This window comes from Pan troglodytes, chromosome 16 (assembly GCF_028858775.2).
Source record: "Pan troglodytes isolate AG18354 chromosome 16, NHGRI_mPanTro3-v2.0_pri, whole genome shotgun sequence".
In the NCBI taxonomy this organism is placed as follows: Eukaryota; Metazoa; Chordata; class Mammalia; order Primates; family Hominidae; genus Pan; species Pan troglodytes.
In genome coordinates, this window is record NC_072414.2 from 49,658,268 (window position 1) to 49,677,790 (window position 19,523).

The window sequence follows — 19,523 nt, forward strand, 5'->3', positions numbered from 1 at the left end:
AGGTGGAGGCTTGGAAGATGAATCCTTACTTATGGAAAAGCTGCCAAAGACATCTGCTAAGGAGATGGGAAGAGAGCTTGAAGAATGTTAGTGCTCTGGGAAGGAGGTGCTCCCACCAGATCACCCCCAAGAAAGTACAGGAGCAGCCAGGTGTCCATGTGGTTTGGTTCTATTTGTATATGGGAGGTGGCCCTGAAGGTGTCCTTCCTGAATGGATATCAATACTCATCTTAGGACTCTTCTAAGAGGAGTTTAGCTTGCTTCTATCACCATCAGCATTTTGCCTGAATTGGTTCAACCAACTTCACGAAAAGGAGTGTATCTGATAAAGAGAAATCTATTTGGCTGAAATATGTTGAACTGAAACATCCTTCATGTATGTTTTATTTTTATAGAGGTCTTTCTTGAGATTGCTGCAGGCATTGGTGTTTTATCAGAACATGACAGTTTTGCCGAGAACTAGCAGTAGTAGCTGCAGTCATAGCAACGGGTGGCATGAGTCTACATAAGCTGGGAGATGGGGCTCGTGGAGTGAGTGCGTTCAGAGGCCCAGTGTCCCTCAGACGTTGGCTAGTTGTCCACTCCTATCACTCCTTCATGGCAAAGCAGGCATGAAGCTGCTTTCTTGCTAATATTTGCCTTTGCTTTCATTTAGATGCTTCTACCCAGCTTAAGCAAGGAGGGAGGGGATGGGAAAGAAGCAGATGAATACTTTTCCGCATTAGTTATTAACCATTAATATTGTTCACCTGTGCACGGTGCTGTGTTTAGACACAGATCCCCAGATACGATGCTGGGTATTCAGACTTCCACTAGGGAGACAGAGGCAGATTTGAGAATCTCATCTGGATGTTAGCTTAGTGTTGTTACCTACACTGTTTTTTAGGGACACCTTTATTGCTGTAATGTTTTTCTAAGTCTCTGGTGGAAAAGTCACTGGCATTTGTTCTAGCAGCACTGATTCATTGCCAAGTTTTAAAAAAGGAAATAATTAAGAGAATGCAATGACCTTTAGAGAAGACAGGTCACCCATGTAAGTCCTGCTTTCAGGGTGGTGTGCTTTCTTCTGCTTTTAGAGTTTCTTTTCTCTTTTGGGCTATGAACCGTACCTGGAGGCCAGGCAGGCCTTATTCTGGAGCAGATAGTGAGTGAGGTTCCTAGAGTACTGCATAGCCTGAGAGTGCCTCCTAAGTGGATGCCCTCCACACCTCCTGCATTTGGCCCTGGCCCTGGGTCCTAGGCTCATTGTTGATCTTCTTAGATCTGGGTTCCTTGCATTGCAGGACCTACCTCAGCCTGCTCTTGTCTGCCTTTGCTGATGCCCCTCAATTCACCTCTTTCCTGCCTGTACTGTGATATGGTGTGAACTTGACTTACTGCTTGTCAAACCTGAGTCATGTGCTGATATCCTGCCCCGCCACCGCTTTCCTCCCTTAACTGGATCCTTAGCCTTGGACTCCAAGGCTACAGCTCTGTCTCGTGGCCACTCACGCCCCACCCAAAGGAGGTGCTACTCAAAAGTTTGAGGCAGGAGTGATTTATCGTGAATGACAATGTTATAGTTTCTAATTCAAGTGTTTAGCATGGTATTATTCACTTATTTATTTTAAAATCTTAGACAATTTATCTAAAATGTCAATTTTTAGAAGGTATCAGAGCACAATTGTGGCAGCCTTTTTTCTGTATGTGTTATATGTATTATTAAAAAAAGCAGGTTCATTCTATGACAGGTATTGGTTTCGGTATTCAAAATATAAATTGTCTTTTCAAGGGAAAGGATATTTTCTTTGGAAATGCCATTGAATCTATGTTCTCTTTATCGAAATTGTTCTAATTGACTTTGAACTGTTTCTCAGACACCTGGTGCCCAGTTTCTGGCCATAGAAACTATGTGAGGCTGAGTAATTCATGTTTTGGGTCACTACCAGTCACGAATGCTTCTCTCATTCCAAGGCTATGCATATGGATGTCACATTCCCATGTCAATCATCTCTGGAAGGTATTATTTGCCCAGTTTTTTAAGCATGGGAAACTGAGGCTTAGAGTCTTAAAAAATAAGTAGCTGGCAGTCTCTCAGCAAATAATGATGGTGCTGCACTACATATCCAGATCTGTGACTCCAAAGCCAGCCTTTGTTCTTTTCTTCTTGTTACTTTTAATTGGAAAAAAATTTAAATTGCAAAAAGTTGTAGAGTGATAAAAACAAAAAATCCACGAACGCTCTTCTAGGATTAACAAATGTTGCCATTTTGGCACACTTGTTTCTGTTTTTTTTTTTTTTTTAAAGAAAAGAACACATCACAGATAAAGAAGAGGTTCTCTTTTTACCTGTCCCTGATTCTGTTCCTTTTCCTTCTTTCACCCTCTCTTCTTCTCAGAGGCAGTTTGGTCTCTAGGCCATGCCTTGATGATTTTACTGTGTATATATATATATAAAATTAGTATGTGACTTAGTTTGTGTTTTAAATTTTACGTAAATTTTAATTTATAATATTAAAAATAAATTGTATTGTACATATTTTGCAACTTATTTCTCAGTTTTGTTTCTGCTGTTATTCCACATAGATCTGGATTATTCATTTCAATGGCTAATATCCTTTTATTTGAATGTACTGTAACTTATTTATCCTATTGATAGACATTTTTATTCTTTTACAAACAATACCAACATGTCTCCAGCCTTCTCTAACTAGGAAGTATACATAGAGGAGGAATTGCTAGGGCATGGGATTGGCACAATTTCACCTTTTCTAGATATTGCCCAATCGCTGCCCTCAGTGCACATACCTTTCCACCAGTCACATGTGAGAGGGCAGATTTTCCAAATGCTCATCACCACTTGGCACTGTGTGGACTATAATTTTGGCCAGTTAGGAAATGGCATCTCATTGTTTTCATCTTAATTTGCGTCAGCCTGATTACTCATTGAAACTTGTGAGGTTGAGAAACTTTTCTTAAGCTTATTGGCCATTCAAGTTTCCTCCTTTATGAAATGGTTGTTCATGTCATTTGCTCATTTTTAAATTAGATTGTTTTTCTTTTTTCCAGCTGACTTGTAGGAACTCTACATCTTATCAATATTAATCATTTATCGAAAACTATTTGGGTGCCATTATCTTCTCCTAGTCAATGTTTTTTGTTTGTGATATCTTTTATAATATATAAGTTTTTAATGTTGGCAGAAGTAAAGTTAATCTTTTTGGCTGTGTTGTGTGTCTTGTTTGATGTAAAGATAGTTTCTGTAATAGTTTTGAAGTTTGATTGTTCATCTTTAGGTCTTCAATTACAACCTGCACATCCATCCCCTCTATCCTCTTTCTTACTCTGTTTTTCTCCGTAGCACTTATCATCCAATAATATGTCATGCACTTTATTTATCTGTTTTGCATGTATATTTTGTCTGTTACCTGTTTCCTTCCACTAGAATGTAAGTCCCATGAGGGCAGGGACTTGCATCTATTTTGTTTGTGGTTGTATCTCTAACACCTGGGATAGTCACTGGCAAATGATAGTTGCTCAATAAATATTTGTTGGACAAATAATGATCCATGTAGAATTTATTTTTGTGTATCATATGAATAGGACTCCTTTTATTTTTGGCTCACGGAAAGCTTGTTTCTCTAATAGCATTGCCGTACTGATTTTTTTCATGTCGCTTTCGTCAAGCTGGAGTTGTTTCCCCTGTGCCATTGTCTTTGAACGATCCTGTTTTCCTGCCCCTCTGCTGAAGACTGAAGGAAACCTATTCCTTGGGCTTAAGAGTGGGAATAAGGATGAGGAGGAGCCAGGTACAATTTATGGGGAGCTTATGGGACAGTCGGTACACATTTAAGAAGAGCCTCTTATGAGCATGAGTGCAAAAATGGACATGAGTTCCTGCTCTCAGAGGACCTTCTGGCTGACATTTAAACTCATTTGAACTTGAGGCAGAATGTCATAGGTGCTGGAAACACAGAAGCTGGGAAACTTAGTGGTTAAGTTTATAGGCTTTGAGTAAATTCAGTCTGCTTTTGCATCCTGCCTCTGCTACTGACTAGGCTTTGTATCTTGAGCAAATTATCCTCTCCAAGATTCAGTTTCCTTATCAATAATATGGGAATGGTCATAACATTACCTCCTCAAGTGGTAATTATAAGGATTGACTGATGTGATGTGTGCTAAATGCTTAGCACAGTTCCTGCCAGTACAAACTAATTCTGATGTGGGTGGAGAGTCTTTAGGGAGGAGGTAGTGTTTGACCAGGCCTTGTAGGATGGGTTGGATTTTTCTAGGCAGGGATTGAATGGGTGGACATGTCAGACAAGATATAGAATAAATAAAAGCAAAAACATGCAGACCAGAAAGTATAGGGTGAGTTCACAGAGCATTCATCTAGTTTGGATGGTACGAGGGAGTGAGAAATGAAGAGGCTAGAAATATAGGTTGACACCAATTGTGATGGTTTATTAGCACCAAGCCAAGAAGGATGTCCTTCATCACTCTGCTCATAATTCCTCAATGGCTCCCCATTGCCTGATCAGATATGAGCTCCAGAGTGGTGGCTCTGGCCAGTGGGTGCTGGGTGAATAGGAGGGGAGAGGAGCACGGAGGACAGCAAGAAGGCTCCAAGGAGAGCCCTGGCTCGTGCTAGAGAGTGTTTACTTTCCATGCACTTGAACTTTAGGAAGCGCTTCCAAAATGCAATTTTTTAGCATCAGCTTTGTGCCAGATGTGGAGCTAGGGGCTTCCATATATATGTATTACATGAATTTGAAGCAGTTCACTCCCTTGGACACTCCTGTTCAGGATTTGGCGTTTTGTCTCTGAAACTGAATTCATCGAGAAAAGCACAGGGGTAAATAAGCTTCATCCCCATCTCCATTCCATCTGCCTCCTCTTGAATCATAGAGGGGAAAAAAGGACAGCCTAAAGAATTAGGGCCCCAGCAGATCCTTTGTGACAGAAGATATCACATGTCAACCTTCCTCCCAGCCCTGCCAACTCTCCAGGCCAGCTTTGCAGCCATAGGTTGTCATCACTGGGAGGATGGAAGCAAGCAAACCTCTGAACAGGGTGTGGTGTGAATAGGACAGCCTGGGCCTTGCCCTCACAGATGCTTACTTGGGTCGTAATATCAGCCCTATCAGCATCCAGATGATTGTGAAGGGAGTGAATGAATGATGAAAGTCTTGGCACCTCAGTTTCATGGTCTGGTGGGGATAACCACATAGGGTTGTTTCTGAGAATCGTGAGCTAAGCCAGCAAAGTTCCTGGTAGCTTGCACGCTCCTCCTTTCTTCCTTCTCAGAGAATGTGCTCAGATTGGGAAGCAGTTTAACCGTCCTTCCCTGACATTTGTACAGCCAAGTCGTGTTTAGGTACCCGGGGGAGCCAGAGTGCTCCTCCTCTCCTTCTGGAGAAGTTGGGTTATCTTTAATATAAGATAGAAATCAAACCAAATTACATTATTTTACCTCAGAACCCCGTTGCAACCGATCCTTTTGAATGGTATAGTTCTATTATTATATATTACTTCAAACTTAATAGGAAAAAATTGATTAAAATATGTGCCATGTTCATATCTAGCCTGGCTGAATGCCACAAGACACATTAATTGAAAATGAATTTCCACAAACCCAATCAAGCATCATGAAGATGAAAAATGTACCTTTTTCCCTCCATTCCTTCATTGATTTTTCATTTTCCCCACTCAGTGCTTCATTTAGCAATTTTTCAGTTTCGTTTTGTTGTGGCCTTAATTCATTTCCTTTACTCCCCCCCAAATGAGATAATGTACCATTTTCTTCATCCTTATTAAACTCTTCTTTCATGCTGCATTAATGCAGGGCAGATTCTGATCTTGTCATATTTCTCTATGCATTATTTTTTTGTTAAAAAGAGGCTGAGCTTTATTCTTTTTATTCTTACATTTTGTGGTGGCTTTTATCAAAGAGAATGAACTTTAAAAAATACAGTAACTATGAAATTACGATGTTACAGGACTTCCAAAATAGAATTAAGGAATGCTATGCAAAAATAAAACACTTTTTCTGAGGAAGAGTGTAAAATATCAATTATTCTCATAGTCACAGTGGGTATGTGCGGACCAGACACAATTCCTCTTTTGTTAAGAGAATTGGAAACAATGGTTTACCAGATCATAGAGGGATCAAGAGGTTGGGTTAAAGACACGGCACTGTCAGGAAAAGAGCAGGCAGAGGGAGACGACGGCTGAAGCCCAAGTGAGCTCTAGAAGGTTCTGTCCCTGACCCAGTCAGTTCACCATTTCCCTGGATTTCTAGGGGTTTTGAAAACAATAATGGGGATCTTCAAAGTATTTCCTTGTAAAATTTTCAAATTTTCAAATAATGTGATGGCATAAATTTCCCCTGAAAAGGCTGTAAGAACTCACAATAAAGTATCATATTCCTCTATTTTGACCTAGAATTCATAGCCCTAGTAATCTCGTTTTGATTAGATGCTTTGATTGGCAGTTATACATCTTTGATAACATTTTCAATGTGAAATGAATTATTCTTTCGTTAAAGCCATTTTAAGCAGAATGTCTATAAATGAGGGCCCACGAGAAGGAATAACAAAGCAGGGGTGTTGGGGATGGTGGCTGGGGAGCTTTGGTGTATTTATTAACCTGTGGTTGAGTTTTGCGATGTGTGCAAGTACACACAGCCCCGACACTCTGATTTTGAAAACAATGAAATGAAAATGAAATGAAAACATTATAAAGAAATTTCAAATAAAATAATTTAAAATGTTTATTTCAGGGGAAGTTTATGCCATTACATTATTTGAAAATTTGACAATTTCGCAAGGAAATAGCTTGAAGTTCCCCATAGAAATCCAGGGAAATGGTGAACTGACTAGGTCAGGGATGGAATTTTCTAGAACTCACTCAGGCTTCATTCATTTAAAATGAAAACAAAATAAAACAAATTTTAAATAAAATAAACAATAATGTCAAATAAATGTTCAAATAAAATAAACTTAATGTGGATTTAAAATACTGAATTCCATTTTCCTTATAAGATTTAAACAGTTTGATTAAATGTGACCATCAGTTTTGTTTTTCGTTTTCTGTTTTTAAAGAGTTCATTTGAGCAGTCAGCACCAGGCCACATGCAATTGAGGGCTTCACCTAGGGGGCTTGAGGGGAAAACTTTTATAGGTGTTTATGGAAGCAAGACAAGGAAAATATTTGATTGGTTAAAGCAGAAAGTCCCTACTTAGGCCACACCTGTAATCCCAGCACTTCGGGAGGCGGAGGCAAGAGGATTGCTTGAGGCTGGGGGTTTGAAAACAGCCTAAGTAACATAGTGAGACCCTGTCTCTACAAAAAATTAAAAAATTAGCCAGGCATAGTTGATCACACCTGTAATCCTAGCTACTTGGGAGGCTGAGATGGGAGGACCCATTGAGCCCAGGAGTTTGAGGCTGCCATGAGCTATGATTGTAGCACTATGCTACAGCCTGGGTTACAGAGGCAAACGCTGTCAAAAAAAAAAAAAAAAAAAGTCCCTATTTAGAGGTTAGTTGGTGTTTTCTGATTGGTTAAATTTAAATTTCATTTTCCTAAGCTGTGACCATTCATTCTGACATGGGTTTCAGTTTGCTTAGGTCAGAACCCAAGGCACTGGAGCCACCTCAGCCTAATGGCCTCCTAATTAATTATTTTAATGGTTCCCCTCTTTTGGCTAGCCTTTCATTTGTGAGAGATTGATCAAGTTTTAGTGTGACATCTTCTGTTACCATCATGGCTGGTTTTCCTTTGTTTCAGCGGGAAACTCCTAAGTGTGACGTCAGTTTTAACCTACCTCCTATTATCAGTAAGAGGGGGCCGGAGGGGGAGTTGATTCTACACATGACACTCCCAGTACATAATCAAAGTGATGTGCACCTTTTATATGCTCTGTATTGGTGTGTTTCCTGTTTTACATAAGGCATTTTTCGTGTTTGTTATCCTTTGCCAGCTGGTGAAAGAAAATACCCCAAAGCACAATTTCTTAACAGCCCATGTCAAGCGCTGTCTGGTATTTAACACTTATTTACTGCTGTGTTTTCTTCATTAATTTCTCTCCAAGTTCAATACGGAGTTATGTTTCATGAGTCTTGCACAATTGAGTGCTACTCACATGACTACAATGCTAGAGCCATCTCATTTTCTGTCCTCTGATGTGAAATGGACTGTGTCCTACATGTTACTAATGGGAAGAAATTCCAGGAAGTTGAGAAGCCTCACAACTTCCAGCTGTGGATTCCTCACTGAATCCATAACAGAACCATACTACATTTTTGTACAATTTCACTTTGGTCTGGTTGACGTATAAGCTCTTTTCAAAACATATTGGGGGGACTTTTTTTTTTAACTATAGCAATCTGTTTCTAACGCAGTTTTTATTTAAATGTGCAGATTGGCAAGGGTGATTTCAGCTCCTGAGAGAAGTTATCTTTTATATGAGATAATTGATGCACTAAACACTTGTTCCCTGTGGGTTTGGGGTCTAGTACAAGGGAAAAAAGTCAACTAAGGATGGCAGTAACTATGATGTGTCCTAACAGGGGTAGGTTCAAAGGCTGAGCTATCACAGAGAAGGAGGACACAAAGCCAGCCTGGAGGACTTGGAAAGCGCTGGCCTAGGTGACTGTGGGTAGATTGTGACAGCAGCAGTTTTTCTGGTGGAAAAGGGGATGGAGGGTGGGGAGGCATTCCTAATGGAGCCACCAGCCTGTGTGTGCAAAGTCCTGGAGGCGGGACCATAGTGTGTTCATGCAGTGCTGAGAGGATGGAGTGTCCTAAATACAGGGTTCATTGTAGGGACAGGATGGGCATGAAATGAAAGTGGGAAAATAGGGAGCACAGCGGAAGGGCCTCCCGTGCCATGCTAGTGAGTTCGAACATTAAAAGCGTAGGGGGTTTTTAATTGGGAGAGTGAGATATTCTGCATTTCTGGTGCCAGAGCATCTGTATTTTGTAAAAGCTCCCCCCATCGGTTTCCAGCGTGTGGCTATGGTTAAGGATGATTACTTAGCTCAAACCACCTATGCAGGTAACTCGATCGTAGCTAATGTGAAAAAAAAAAAAGCCATGATCAGTTTTAAGAAACTAAAAGAACTTTTATTTCCCCTCCCTCCTTAAATATCAAACTGGCCTGTATTCTAAGAGACTAACATCCTGCATGATTGATGGGGCTGCAAGGCCCATATTCACATATTCAGTCTGAGTTACAAAGAAACATACTCATCAAAACAAAAATTAGAAAAAAATTCTATTAACATCAGTTAAAAGGTCCCAGATTTTATGAAAATGTATTTTTCCCCTTGTTCTATAAGGGGGCCTACTGTTTCGTATTTAAATTTAGCTGTTGCAAGATTCTGTTCTTGTATAAATCAAATAGGTGAGGTCCAGAAAATGAGTGCTTCTAATTTCTCAGTTCTTAATGCCCTGGTTTGAGCTTGGTAACTTGCGTCATTTACCACCACCTGGTGACAGCTAGAACTAAGTGCAGCTTTGTGAAGGGTAAATTGAAGGTCAAACTTAAACATTTAATGCATCAAGAAGTGAGATCAAAGGTGCCTAATGGATTTCTTGCATACCAGCTATATGGTACCCTGGATTTTGGAGTAGCTCCTGATTTGGGGGTTGTTCTGGGGACATGTGTTTAGCAAGATCATCTTGGCCCAACTGGGCCTCCAAGCGTCTGATCCAGACAGTTTTCCCCCTGAAGTCTATGGGATGGATTGTTTAGGAATGGCTTGATGGATTTGTTGATTCATTCATTTGTTATCTGAGAATATAAAGATGATCAAGGTCTTTACTCTTGGGAAACTCACAGCCTAGGGAAGGAGAAGCATCAGTAATCATATAATAATAGCTACCTTTTGAGTGTTTGTCATGTGCTAGGTGCTACAAGAGACAATATGTCAAGGTTCTTTGAAGTTAGTATTCAGAAACAATACCAGCCACACAAGTGTGTGACTTAAAGTTTGTAAAAAAAGAACCAAAGGCTTGAGAGTCAGATGTTCCTAGGAGGCTATCAAACCCAGGAGCATGTGAGTCTACTTATTTTAGAAGCTGAGTGCGTCACTTGGGAAAGGGATGGGAGGTTCTTCGGGGCAGACCACTGGGGAGACTAAGTTGGGATTCAAGGTTGGCACCCCTTGGGGCCAGCAGTGCACTGACTCTGCCAGCCTTAGCATCCTTAGTGCTCTTATCTGAGCAAGTCAATTCAGATCACAGAATATACTAGAAAAGATGTTTCTGTAAGAAATGTTCCAGGATAAAAGCAAATCTGCACAGATAGCATTAATTCAGCACAATAGCATACTTGTTTCTTGGAGCACCATTGCTGAAAACCATGAGCCTTGTTAGAAGCTGCAGCACCCTCAAATCCTACTCCTGTCCAGCTCCTTCTCCCCAGAACCAAGTGTCTCTCCAGACTAGCATCAGCCCTCTGCTCTCTCATGAGAAGTCTAGAGACCTTCTCCCTATAGCACTCTCTCTAGGTGATGTATTAACCATTCACTGATTTATTTTTTAAACTACCATCTAGGGGACAGTGACCAGTAGGATCCTCTCAATATCTTACTATGAGCTGCTCATTAAGGTGTTTTAAAACCACCTCTCTTGCTTTCCTTGCCTCACAAGCCACTCTGATTTCTTCAGAGATAGTGAAACGAGTGTATTTGAAATCACTTTTTACATCATTTGATTAAATATTACCCCTGACTTTCTCGGAAGCTTTTAGTTCCATTTTGCCTTTCATTTAAAGATTTTAAAAGTTAACTTTAACAATCTTAATACTATAAAAAGGAATGAAAAAGACCTACCATGAGAGTAATTTTTGGAAACTATTTCTACAAAAATGGAAGGAAGTTTACACAAAACAAACTTTAACCCTACCACAACCCCAGAAGTATTGCATTTATCCAACTTCTCTTCCAGCTTTTACTTTCATCATTGTAAACTTTTGCTTTTCTATCCCTTGAGGCTTTTTGTAAACTTTCCATTTTGCAGTATATTTGTTTTTAGTGTTTGTGTAGTATACTCCATCAAATTGATATTTCATAATTTATTACCCATTCCTTTAGTGCTAGACATTAAGGTTATTTAGTGCTAGACATTAATAGTCCATATTAATGGAAATAACCTTATTTCTCTCTATTACAAATAATGGGAGCAAGAACATCTTTATATATAGAGCTTTTTCCTATGTTTGAATTATATCCTTAGGATAAATTCCCAGGAGTGGGATTAGTGGATCAAAGGGTATGCACAGCTTTATGGCTCTTAATATTTATTGCTAAATTGCCTGAAGGGTCATACTAATTCACAATGCCACCTGCAACACAGGAGAGGAGCTGCCCCTCCCAGTCCTGCCAGCGCTCATTTCTTCAGTCAATAGTTTTGGGCAAATTTAATAGGTAGTCAAGGGTAACCATTGCTGTTTTTAATTGGTGATGTCTTTAATTATTATTAACATTGGACATTTTTTCTTATGGGTGTTTCTGTTCTATTTTGTATGGTTTACTTTTCTTGTCAAAGGATTACATTTTTTGACACCATGTGAAATTTAAAATACTTGATAATGAAAATGCCAAATGCACACAGAACAGAGAGAGTAATTGATGGAGCCCTCTACATTACCCAGGTTCAGCAAATAGCAAGATTTGGCCGTACTTGCTTTATCTACTCCTTCCTCTTTTTTCCCCTCTTGTGCAGTATTTTAAAGCAAATCCCAGACATTCTGCATATGTTTCCTATACACTTCACCGTGCATCTCTGAACATATGGACTTTTTCTTACATAATTATAACACTATCATCACACCTAACAAAATTAATGATAATTCCTTGCTATTATTTAATACCAACCTGCAATAACATTTTCCAAAGTGTCTTTTCTTCTGATGCTTTGTTCCAATCAGCATACACTGTGTTTACATTTAGTTATGTTTCTAAAGTCTCCTAATCTAGAGCATTGCTGCCCCCATCTCTCCCGACTACTTTTATTCCTACCTAAGAACTGAGTCAGTTGTCTTGTAAAAATGTTCACATTCTGTATTCGACTTTTTGTGTCCGTGTTAGCTCTAGAAGCTTGACTAGATCAAGTTTCAACTTTTCGGAAAGGCAAGAACACTTCATGGGTGATGCTGTGTGTTTCATCGTGTATCACTTCTGGGGTGTATAATGCCTGGTTATTCCACCTTGGGTGATGCCAAGGCTGATAATGGAGTCAAGTGGTGACAACCCAAAACATGATTGAATGTTTTTTCATCAGCTTTTACCATCATGGTTTAATCTACTGATGATGGATGCTTGAAGCCATTATTTCATAGAAATTGCAAAATTGTGATTTTCTAATTCTGTCATTCCTTGGCCATTGATTAACTGGAATTATTCTGTCAAGTAAAACTAGGGCTTTTTAGAGTCTCAAAATGCAGTCTGAACAAAGAAGGCAAGACAGATGCTTTATTTTTTCCTCCAAACTCCTTTCCAAGTAAGGAGTTGATGCCTTTTTTACATCCATTGGAGTCCAGTGAGCTGTTACTGTTTTTTTCTAACGAAATATAATACTCATGTTCTTTAATATCTTTATATTTCATGTGTTTTACTCAATTACACTCATTATTATTTTTGATGTTCAGAATGAACATCAAATGTTCCATCCTTGGCCCAAGGGGAGACACCTCATGTCCTTGTTTTCAGGCATAACAAGGTATCTCAGGTTCATCTAGTTTATTTTTTTGTCACCTGAAATGAGCCGTTCCACCAAGATGTCCTGTGTTTTTTTAGTGGGGAATGCTATTTAGAGACCACAATCTGCACATATTATGTTCTTATTGTTTCCAAGTTTTCTCAGTAGATAGAGTAGAGATACATATTTTACAAAAGAAAATAAAAATTATGAATTCATACTGATATTGTCATTTTAGATTGAACAAAATTTTGTTTACTTCTTTGATTTCATACTTGTATTGCTTTCTCTTACAGTAAAAATCTTGGTTCCAAACATGATGATACTACAATATATATCAAACGGTTTCAAAATAACTTCAGTGTTACTACTAACAGTCTTCTCAGTGAATGAGAGATTACTTTGCAGCCCTATTTATCTTTAATAATCCACTAAGAATATTGAGTCAAATTACTGTATTCTAACAACACTTGGATTAATACTTCTAACCAATTTGATATACATCGTTTCTTCAATTCAGTTTGTTCTCAGATTTTAGGGTTCACTTTTTTTCTTTTTGGCTTCATTTTATTTTTTGAATCTATAAAATATGCTTTCAAAGTTAAACCCATGGAACAAGGCTTATGTTTATTACATAAACCTATGTAATAACTTATGTTATCCTGTCTCCTTCACCTAAGTTCTTCCCTTTCCCTATTGGTAGCTATTTATTAATAATTAGGGTTTATTTTGTCTTTGCAGTGTTTCTTTTGCAAATACATATGCATTCATGTGTCCCCACCTGTTTTACATCAAAGCGAGTATACTGTCTACCTTGCCATACACTTCATCAGTGTTTTTGAGATCTGCATTTTTTGGAAGGTTACACAGACCTCCATCATACCATGGTTTAACCAGTCGCTTATTGATGGAGTTCTGTTTTGTGTTTCCTAAAATAACAAATATCCTTTGCTCATATCATTTCATATTTTGGCCAGTGTATCTTTGGGATGTAGTCCTAAAAATGGAATTGCTGAGTCAAAGGGTTAATGCATATGTACTTTTTCTAGATACTGCTATATTCGCTTCCATAGGAATGGTGTCATTTTGCATGAGAAGGATTTTAAAATTTGTTTTGTTTTCAGACAGGGTCTCACTTTGTCACCCAGGCTAGGGTGCAGTGGCACCATCATAGCTGACTTCCACATTGACCTCCTGGGCTCAAGCAATCCTCCCACCTCAGCCTCCCAAGTAGCTGGGACTACAGGGACACACCACCACACCCAGCTAATTCTGTGCCTCACCACAGTGAGGCAGGGTCTCACTGTGTTGCCCAGGCTGGTCTTGAACTCCTAGGCTCAAGCAATCCTCCTCCCTTGGCCTCCCAAAGTGCTGGGATCATAGGAGTGAACTACTGTGCTCAGCCTGAGAGTGATTTTTTGAAATAATTTTTTGAGCACACAAATTTAATATACAGGATTTTTGGAAAGTTAATGTGTTGTTAATGATCCTACATACTGTTCCCACTATTATGCATAACATGGCCTGGTACAGAGTACTCTGGTTCCTGCCTTCAGGGAAGCTATGGTTTGTCTAGGGAGACATGATGTATGATTGGAAAACTAAGAGTAGTCTAAGATAGAATATATTATAAAAACAAAGATGGGTCTTTTTAGGAAGCCTTTCTTGCTTACTCTGGGCCACATGAGTCTTCAGTCCTCTGAATTTCAACACTTTTAATGAGACTTCTAATGATCCTTTTTTCAAACCAACTTTTGACACTTGGTTGAACAAATATGAATGTATTGAATAACACAGCCAAATGTTTGAAATGCAGGCTGCCCTGCAAATTCAAGCTGAATAATCATTTTTTGGAGAGTTGTATCTACATTTCCCAAAGCATGTTCTCTGGAAGATCTTCTGGCTGTTTTAAAGGGTTACACAGCAAAGTCAGTGTGGAAATGTTGGATTAATCAAAGCTGAGGAGCTGTGACTCCAGAATCATGTCTGCTGCCCCAAGCTCACCTGTTCACACAATCCGCCTGTCATGGAGCGTCTCGCGTTAATACTGTTCCACGAAACACAGAGAATCAGTATGCAGGCTGTTTCAATGAAAACCATCCAGCCCCACTGGAAATGAGGAAAAATAGAAATAGAAATAAAAATAAAGGAAAACCAAGGGCATCTATTCCAGTTGATAAACCTGTACTTACACAATTGTACATTTTTGATTAATAATTTTCCATCCCTTTCTTTCTAGATTGAATCATTAAAGAAAAAGTTGCAACAGAAACAGCTCTTAATACTGCAGCTTTTAGAAAAGATATCTTTCTTAGAAGGAGAGGTAAGGATCTGTGTTTCTTTAAGTTGGTGTCTTCCCTACCATTAAATTTTATGTCGCTAAGCCTACCACCGACACTTAATTAAAAATATGGCTATTTCCCGGCCTTATAAAATTGATTGAGGGTTAAGTGCCAGCCTTGAAAATGAGGTTCTGACAGCTGTTTTTCCTTTACCATCGGACTCCCCTCATTCCAGTTGCTGCTGACTTCTGATTTTTGGCTCTAGTTTTTCTTATTAAAGAATCATCCTAGCAAGCCTGATAAGCTGTTGATTAGCACTGATAATTCCCCGCATTTGTCCAGTGCTTTATAATTTGTGAGATATGTTCATATACATTCCTTACCTTATTCTCTCTGCAACTTTAAGAAAGGCAAGACTAAGATTATTATCTCTGTATTAATACATGAGAAAACAGAGGCACAGAGAAGACAGGTGGTTTTGCTCAAGGTTGCCCAGCTTAATAAATGTCAGAGCCAGGCTGAAAGACTCCTAAATCCAGTGCTCTCCTATCACAGCGAGTGAAGATGTGTTAGAGGGGACTTAATTTTACCTAAAAGGGACTTTCAGATGCTTAGTATTCTTGACTTTCTGGCTTTTTGAAAGTCATTTGGGGATTTTGTATAGGTTCCAGAGAAGAAAATTATGGGGTTGGAAGAACCTTACAAGGAGAAGTCAAAATCTATTTGCTCTAAAGGTTCTTTATTAAGAGCTTGGCATTGAGCCTTTGCCTTTTGAGACTTCCTGAAAAGCTGGTTTGCCAAGCACCTGTCCTTGTCTGTGTTCCTCGTTATAGTCCTTCCCCAGTGAGAGAGCCCAGCAGACAATGATAAAGTAAGAAGAAAGAGAAGAGAAAACTTTGATTAAGCCCTGCTGTGTGTTGGGCACTGTTAGTTTCTTTGGATATGTTCTGTGTAACACAGAAGTTAAGAGTGGAATCCAACTTACCCAAGTGTGAATCCTGGATCTGCTTCTTATCAGCTGGGTGATGTGGGGGAAGTTTCTTATCATTATAAAGGAGGGATCATAACTGTGCTATGTGTGGGTGACAGTGAAATGAGAATGTATAGAAGGTGCCTGGCATGTACTAAGCACTCAATAATTTTAAACGTATTATTGTTGTTCTCTCTTTATTAAAAGGGACACCCTCTGAGTTAGATGATATTTTCCCCCTTTTATAGATAGGGAAACTGAGGTTCGGGGATATTAGGAAGTCTGCCCAAGGTTACAGTAGAGATGGGTATGCCCGGATCCAGATCCTGAGCTCTGAACCACCATGTTTGAGTGGGTGGTGAGCTGAGCCTTCATTTACTCTGTTTTTGAGGGGTTGCCTTACAGCAGTCATAACCAGAAGTCCCTCATGGCCCACGGGGGCCTGGCACCAGATTCAACGCCCAAGAGTCTCTGTCTTTTGAAGCTGAGTAAATGGGTATTTTCCCCATTTCCACTCCTGTCTTCCCCTCCACAGTCATTGGCTCAGTGCCAGCCTTGTGAATGAACATTTCTGTTTCTAAGATTCCTTTCTGAAATTGCAGCTCCCTGTGGGAGGAAGTACACCTTCCCCAGTAAGAGTCAGAAAATGAGTGCCCTAGTGGAAGCCCATGTGTCCAAAGAGAAGGCAGTCACAGGAGAGAGGAAAGACAGACCGACAGGAGAGGCAGAAGGTCCCCCAAGACGGTGCCCCCCACCCCCACCTCTGGCTGTGCTGCTAAAGCAAGCTCTCCTACTGGTAGATTCTTAAATGTCCAAGGGAATATTGCACATGGGGAGTAATCTTAGAAATAGCTATGTTGGTTTATGCTCAGTGTATTAAACTCATGTCTTACCTTAGTTTGGGTTGCTCCAGACCTTGAAATGTGGAGTCCAGATAGTTTATCTGGGAGGTGATCTCAGGAAGCCCCACTAGGGGAATGGGGAAAATGAGACAGGGAAGGGAAGAGAGCCAATAGCGGTGCCATATCAAGGAGGTTGCCCTGAGGACAGCTGAGGCTCACTCCTGCTGGGGATCTCTGGGAGATGGTGTGGAAGTGGCCCTGAGCTTTCCTTACTGAAAGGCCAGAAAGCTGGGGCATTTATCCACTAACTCCCATCAGTCATTAGCTGAGGCCTGCTCTGGGGGGTTGTGGCAGTTCTAGCCTGCCTTCGGCAGAGCCAGTTAGACTCTGGTGGTCAAAGGAAGCCCCCAGATGAAGAATCACCAGTGGCCTGTTAGGAAACAGGAATGCCCAGAGGATGTAGGGGGGTGGGTGGCAATGTCAGCTATGTCTATCTAATAAGCAAGACTTTGAAAACCAGTTTTTTTGAGCATATCAATAATGATTATCAATTTGATTGATTAAATTCCCTGAAACTATTTAAATTCCAATACAAATTTATTATGACTAATTGCTTTTGGCCACTTCACACATCCACCTTAAACAGCAGACAATATATACAAAAAAAGTTGCATAATAACAAGATTTCATAATACATTTAGACTTAAACCTATTCTAAAATACTAAATATCATGGGTTTTAATTTATTTTGTCATTGTTTCTGTTCTTGTTTTTTTTTTTCAAACCTTCCTGAGGCCATTGTTTTACTTCTTTCAATATTTTCTTAGGGCTAACATCATTTTGACACCTTTCAGACAGGTGCAGTCATCTTTGAGATCCAAAAGAGAAAGGATGCCTTCTCTAAATTGCTAAGATTAGAGGATGTGGGTTACATAGGTTCTTGGTTGGGTCACAGGACCCTCAGTGGCTTCTTCCAAGGTGATTCAAACACAGGACTCCTTACCACTGTCTTTAGCACTATTAAAAACATATGCATTCTTTATCAGTATTTCATCATACATAGCTAGGCCATGTAGAGATCTCCTCTCCTAGGAAATCAGAGGTGACATTCAAATACTTGGTTTTCCTCTTCGGCTCTCAGACTAGCTGATCATTTACACACACTCTGCCGATGCTGTTCCTTGCTAATTGTGGATGATCGCTAATGCTGACACGTTGCTGCCCAACTCTCCACCTGATTGCTCTACGGCACGGATGCTGAGCAGTCCTTCTCCAGGCCCTGAAGTCCTGGGGTGACCTAACTTACATGTTCTTTAGTTATTCTTTCTAACATAACAGCAAACTTTTAAATAGATATCTAATTAATACCTCCTAAAAGAAACCACAAAAGTTTTGGTAGATAAATCTGGTAGCTCCCCATCTTACTAATAAGTAGCTACATTTGTTAAGAGTGCAATTGCAGACTCCCGACTCAGACTACCTGAGTACAAATCTCAGCTCTGCCACTTAGTAGTGATGTGATATTGAGCAAGTTAATTAACTGTCCTATGCCTTAGTTGGCTTATTGGTAAATAGGAACTCTCTCTGTGAAGTGGCATCCTCTCCATAGAGTTGTTATGATGATTAAATATGTGAATACTTAAGTGATTAGAAAAGTACCTGGCTCATGGTAAATGCCATATGTGTTACTGTTTCTTTAATTGCCTGGGTCCCAGGGACTCTTTTATTGTCATTGATAAATATTTTAGATTTATAGCTATGTCCCATAATGAATCACTCTTTCTCTTTTGCTCATCCTCAAAGTTGGAGACTGTCATCAAACTCAGCTGTGTGATAATTTAACAAAGAGAATTTCACCTTTAGGTGAACATGAGCAGGGCTTGGACAAGCCAGGTCCTACTAACAGGCCATAGGGCCCAGAAGTCCTTTGCCTGCAGCAACCTGAAAGGTTCATCCCGGGAGGGTGAGGCTGGACGTGAGTCTTATAGGCTGGCAATATTTCAGCTTCTTTTAGCAGTTGGCCTCGATATTTGCAGAATTCATAGGAGTTTGGGGTTCATATCAAGTCTTAGAGTTTAAGTGTCATAAGCTGATGGTCTTGTATGATGTTACTACTCCTATTATTTGTTCTGGCTCCATGCCCACGCAGTATTTGGGGATTTATTGATCATGCCTGTGCTCCTCTTAGCCACAATGCTGTTGGTTTTAAAGAGGCAACCCTTAGTTTCAGATTGAAGAGCCTTGGCTCTTACACATGTCCTCAGTTAGTCCAGTTCCTAGCTGTTCCCCAAGAATACTTTAGCTGTTCTCCTTCTTGAGCTACGGGTTCAGGACTGCATGACATATCCAGCACTGTGCTGGAGCTGCTTCATACTGGTTAATGAAAGCGGAAGACATGCATCACTTCTCAGGTTTCCATTTGGCGATGTTATGTTGGTCGCTTGCAATTAGCTATGGAGGAGGTCTTTGCACCACAGAAATTGACATATGTCACAATCAGAGCTTTTTAACCTAGGGATTTTATTGTCAAAAATTTACTAATGCACCATTAGTGTTATATAACTCTGCAGTTATACCTAAGGGCTTTGCGTTTTTACCCTGACACCTCTGCTTACAAGCAGAGTAACTCTGGGCAGGTAATTCTACCCCTCTGAGCATCAGTTTCAGCATTTGTGAAATAGGGATAATCCCTCCCACTTTAAAGAAATTTTTTATGATTAAATAATAGATACAAAACACTTA

At 39.8% G+C, this 19,523-nt stretch overlaps 1 protein-coding gene across 2 annotated transcripts in view; it reads left to right on the top strand.

Annotated features, from left to right (window-relative positions):
- Positions 1-19,523, top strand: part of MYZAP (myocardial zonula adherens protein) — a 93,435-nt gene that overhangs the window by 54,609 nt on the left and 19,303 nt on the right. The window contains exon 11 of one of the 2 annotated variants that reach the window (XM_001171951.4): positions 14,927-15,010. The exons of the other annotated variant lie outside the window; for it this stretch is intronic. Within the exon in view, the coding sequence (XP_001171951.1) occupies positions 14,927-15,010 (84 nt within the window). The remainder of the gene's footprint in view (positions 1-14,926; positions 15,011-19,523) is intronic. 2 annotated transcript variants of the gene reach the window in all.